Source organism: Nicotiana attenuata, unplaced genomic scaffold, assembly GCF_001879085.1.
Source record: "Nicotiana attenuata strain UT unplaced genomic scaffold, NIATTr2, whole genome shotgun sequence".
NCBI classification, from domain to species: Eukaryota; Viridiplantae; Streptophyta; class Magnoliopsida; order Solanales; family Solanaceae; genus Nicotiana; species Nicotiana attenuata.
In genome coordinates, this window is record NW_017670315.1 from 669,625 (window position 1) to 675,326 (window position 5,702).

Genomic DNA, 5,702 nt, shown 5'->3' on the forward strand with positions numbered 1-5,702 from the left:
TAAATTCGGAAGGGCTACCGTAAGGTTTTAATCTAGTTTTTGGTTATTTCAAGCTCGCGCTAATGTCGGTTTTTGAGAGGGATTTGAAGAGTTTCTTTGAGGTAAGTCACTTGTGATCTATTTTTAATCAATAATATTGTTTCCCTATTGAATTTTCCACCTTAGTTTGTGTTAGTTTTTTAGGTGGTAAGTTTTAGGAGTTTGATGCTAGGGAGTTTGGGGATTTGAGTGACGATTCGGCATCAGAATTTGGTAAATTTGTTATGGTTGGACTCGTGGTTGAATGGGTGTTCGTAATTTTGTAACTTTTATCAGATTTCGAGACGTGTGCCCGGGGGTTGACTTTGGAGTTGACTTTTTGACTTTTGATTAAGAACTTAGTGTTTTTATATCATTGATTACAGCTGCTTAGCATGAGTGTTGTGAGCCGGGGAAAGATTGATGATTGAGTGAGGCCGATGGCCTGTTGTGAGTTATATTTAATGATCGAGATGCACGCCGCATCAAGCTTTATTGATTCATGCCAGGATTTGGGTTATTACAGCGCTTGGGCTAGATCTGCTCCTCAGGAGTCTACACATCCACAGTGAACGCAAATGCTATTGATTCATTTGCATTGGGCTGGATCTTCCCTAGATTTATTTGCATTGGGCAAGATCTGCCCTAGATTATTTACATTGGGTTGGATCTGCCCTGGATTTATTTGCATTTGAGCTGGATCTGCCCTGGGCTGGAACTGCCTTGTACAGTGCTGAGTGATTGAGTGCGATGAGTGAGATTTGAGGTAGTCAGGTTAAGTATTCCGATAGTGTGAATACGCGAGGCTTATATTGCGTTGCATCACATACGATATGCATAACTGACATGTAGATATCGAGGCGTATCATTTCTTATTTCAGTTGTACCTGACATGACTTACCTGTTTGAGCATTAACTGTTAGACTGAAAACATGTTTACATTTTATGTACTGTAGCTCTGTAATTGACTGTACCTGTGAGACTCGTCACTACTTTCAGTCCAAAGTTTAGATTTGTTACTTATTCAGTTGGTTATACTCACGCTACACCCTGCACTTCGTCTGCAGATCTAGGTATTTCTGGGCACGGTGGTTGCTGATTTTCAGAGTTGTTCAGTCATTCAGAGATTTTCGAGGTAGCTGCCATGGCGTCCATAGATCTTGATTCTCCTCCCCTATCCTTCAGTTTTATTGATTCAGTTTCTGCTTTCTTAGATAGAGTATCAGACTTTGTATTTGTATAGACGCTCATGTACTCAGTGACACCACAATTTTTGTGAAATTTCTATATCGCGTTGTGGCGGTTCTTATAAGTTTTTATGAGATCTTTTACTTAATTAAAACCTATTTTAGTATATTTTAGTATTGAAAGTGTTGGAAGTGTTTGAGTTGTCGGCTTGCCTAGTAACATGATAGGCGCCAACACAACAGGTTGAGTTTTGGGTCGTGACACTCTGGCAGTATATATTATCTTTGCTCTTCATTATATTGTTGTTTTTTCTTTGCTGTTCATAAGGTTCTCCTTCGTTGTCTTAATGATACATATATTAAAGGTACTCTATTAAATTATTTTTGGCATATTGTCTTTTTTAATATTAATTACTCCATGTAGTTTTTGTGTCCGATAAAGTTCTCCCATTATTCTCACCGAACATAATCAGTAAAAGATATTCTTAAACGATATCTACTTTTCCTTTTAGTCAGTAATATTATTGATATACTTTCAAAAAATCTTGAAAATTAAGTAAAATATAGCAAAAGGCCATCTCCGTAACAACTAAATTTAACCTTCTCTAACAACTTCATAAAGATGATTGCACTAATCAATACGGGTTATGGTAGAGTGGTAAGTACTTATTCATTCTTAATCAGAAGTCTTGGGTTCGAACCCTGGCTACGGTGTCGCCTTTGTTAGGGAATGCTTTACTCCCAACGTGGGACTTTCCGACATGAATCCGAATTTAGTCGGGTCCAATATGATACCAGACATCGATGAGAAACAAAAAAAATAAAATATTAAACATAACATACACGTGATAACTGTTGAAGTACATAAAACAAAAACTTAGAAAGTCGTGAAATGCGAGGCCACCTAGTTAATGCATTTTTTGTTATTACGAAAAATTTATGATCACATGACTTTGTCTGATACATCCACAACATTTGTTATCTGTGAGCGTACATCTATTATTTCGTCAAGAGTCAAATAGCCAATAGAAAGAATGCACTGTTAATGGAAAAAAACACAACCCATTCAATGATTGTCTTGTGATCCCTTTATTTTACTATGTACTAATCGTTGCAATCTTTTTCGTAATGTCTTGATAGATTCGCTTTGTTCACTTAATTAATGGATGTGTGAATCCGAATAATTCAATTCTTTGTTTATTAGATGATTTTATTTGGTTCGTCTTATAGTTACATATTGTCCTTTTAATTTATTTGAATTATTTATATATATGTTTAACCAGAAAATAGAAAATTCGGGTCAAAGCGTATTTTTTTTAGAAGAACTCGGGTTACTGATAATAAAATTTAAAGTAAATAAGAAGAATTGAGATGACTGATAGCTGAGTAAAAAGAAAGCAAAGTAAATCAGTGTATTCCAATAATATTGTGTGTCTTTACAAGTGTTATATCTCTCCTTTTATAACTATCTCTCAATAATACGTTTCCTTTCCTCTCATAATAGAGCCATTATGAGCAATTAATGACATTTAATATAACGTTATAATTGGTATCGTAACTGTTTCGTGAAGATTTTATGACGTTTTCCATCATTGATGCTCATTAATTGTGGATAATACGTATTTGTACTTTTTTCTATCCAGGTTTATTTCTCTGATGTCTTTTCATAATACCAAGAGGCTCGAGTAACTGTTCCTCCCTGTTTTTTCTTGAATCTCTGCCCGTGCCTATGAAAGCTCGTGCGCCTTCAGCTATCCTTTGCCAAATGTCACTCTTTTATTGATCCACGTGTCTTGGTATATCATCACATAATTAATTCAATATTTTAACTTGATTTTCCCAATACAGATAGTCCCCCCACTTGCCATTTATTCAACAATTGAATATTTGGGAAGTGGATCTCATTGAAGCGGCAATTTTTGCCGCCATTATACCTTCTTTAGAACTGACGCTTTGTATGTCACTTCCATTTAATGCTTGTGACACGTGGCGCCCTTTAATTTGGTCTGCAACCCTTCAACGTCTTTTAGGACTTTTTTGCTGTTGCACCAACCATGAAGTCACAATTTTCATTATGACGCCCCCATCATTACCTTTTTTGTTTGACAGTTGCTTCTGAGTATAAATATAACCTTTGTCTTGTCTTTCTCATAAAAGTTTCTTAACTTTGAATATTCATTCTTCTCTTCTTCCTTGTTAAGCCATGTCTTCTTTAAATCCTGATCCTCGTAAAGTTCTTATTGTAGATGAACTTCCTCTTGCTCCAACTAGGAGCAGGAGAGGAGGTAGGTTACGTAGCTTAGGCTCCATTCGAGGTTTGCCTTCATCTTTACCTAGTTCCACTCCTCCTTCTTCTTCTAGAACCAGGGGGTTCTCTTCCACACAAAGCTTCTTCTAAAAGCAGAGTTTCCAATGAACCAGTTCGTGAACCCTTAGTAGATGAAATTGTCCCCTCTGAACTTTCTTTTTATTCTGATAGGGAATCGATTAGAAATCATGTTTCCTCTATGTCCTCTCTTTATCGTGATGATGTCTATCCTTCTCAAATTACCGAAGGTTTAATCTCTGTCATTCGTAGAGATTGCCATTGGAAATCTGACTTCCCCACCATAATTCCTAATGCAAATCAAAGAATCACATCCTACATGACTGGATTTTCTTTCGTGTATACATATCCTTTTACACTGAATTTTAGACCTCCCATTGATCCTGTTATCATCGAGTTCTATCGTTTTTTTAATGTTTGTCTTGGATAAATTGGCCCCATTGTATGGAGGGTTGTTGCTTGTCTAAGGCATTTGGCTAGCTTGGCTAATTTGCCTTTTACCTTTTTTCATCTGATTCACTTCTACTCCCCTAAGCTATTCCGACATGGGATCTTTACTTTGGTAGCGAGGAGTAAGAGAGTTTTAGTCAGCCCTAAGGATGATAAGGTCCGTGGCTGGTATGCCAAATTTATTGCTGCTCCTATTGTAGGGTTAGTAGGTGAAAAAAATATACCATTCCCTGAAAAGTAAAATTTTGCACGTAAGTTTATTTCTGCAACTTTCTCTTCTTCTTTTTTCACTTGAAGGGGTTTGTTTTTCTCGCGACTGCCTAACTTTCTCTTTTTTTTAGCAACCATGGGAACTGTTAACGAGATTCCCAATTTTCGTGGTTGGGTAGAGAAATTATTGATTGTTGCTCCGATGGAATGTAGATCTTGGAAAAATCTTTCTCACAGGTTTGGTTGGATGGTTAAAACTCATGGTAAATGCTTTACCCCTTTTCTCCTTTTTTTTTGTTCATTCTTCACTTAGAATGTATTTGACCCTTCTTTTTATCAGGGTTTCCTATTCGTGGTGTAAGTGCCGATTCGATCACAACTTCCAGACTTTCTTTTGCAAGGGCTCAGGAGATAATTCTGAGTTCTTCATCGAAAAGGAAAGCTGACAAACCCCAAGATTCTGAAGAGGAAGAGGAACGAGATGAAGGTTCCTTGATTAAAAGGCCGCGTGTTAGAAGGCGCGTTATTTCAGATGATGAAGTTACTCCTCCCCGTCCTGTTCCCGTGACCGAGTCTGTTGAAGCCACCTTAGTGAGCTCAGAAGATGACACTCCTATGGCTGCTTGTGGCTCTGATGAACAACTTTTTTCTCGTGGGTTTGATAGTGAAAGTTTTGATTTTGTGTTTGATGAAGTACCTCTTGCCTCCATTCCCGTGTCTGTTCCCATGGGCCATTCTCTGCCAGTTTTACTGCTATTGCTTCTGCTCCGCCTCAAGCTATTATGACTTCCTCTACAGTCCCCGCAACTAATGTTTCTCGAACCGAAGTTGGTTCTTCAAGTGGAGGTAGAGTGATGAAACAAATTACCATTGAGGTCCCTGCTAAAGGTAATCTTCTAAAGAAGTCTGGTTAAGCTGACGTGTGGTTGAAACCCCTCATCAGTCCAGTTGAAAAATCCAAGCTAGAAAGTCATAGTTCTCTGACTTGGATGAATGATATCGTGCAATCCTCGTTGAAGGTATAAATTTCTTTTCATATTATATATCATTTTTCTTTTACTAAGATTCTTTTGTATTCCTTTTTTTCATTTAGATCAATCTCGTCGGCACGGAGATGATGAAAAGGGTTTCCCAGACAGAACAATTGATGCATGATTACCAGATCGAGGCAGACAACTGGAAAGAGCAATATGACAGTCTCCAGCTTGAAATGGAGGTTTTAGAAGAAAACAAATGTACCTTAGAGCAACAATTGAAGATTGTAACTTCAGAGTTGGCCGTTGAGAAGGCTTCTAACAATCAGGCAGGCAAGGAGAAATTTCCTCGAGTCATCATTTGCTGAACAACTCTCTAAAGCCTCCGAAGAGATCAGAAGCTTGAAGGCCTTGTTGAGCGAAAAAGAAGCTTATGCGGGTGATCTTGTTCAAACACTTACTCAGACCCAAGAAGATCTTCATGTGTCTTATGATAAGGTCAAATTTTTGGAGAGTTCACTTGCCCCTTTGCAATCT

The 5,702-nt window shown here is 37.7% G+C and overlaps 1 protein-coding gene across 1 annotated transcript in view; it reads left to right on the forward strand.

Moving 5' to 3' along the window:
• LOC109237707 overlaps window positions 1–759 on the forward strand; it is a 9,124-nt gene extending 8,365 nt beyond the window's left edge. Inside the window, exon 3 of the mRNA XM_019404049.1 lies at window positions 637–759. Within this exon, the coding sequence (XP_019259594.1) occupies window positions 637–759 (123 nt within the window). The remainder of the gene's footprint in view (window positions 1–636) is intronic.
• Window positions 760–5,702: the final 4,943 nt, after the last annotated feature.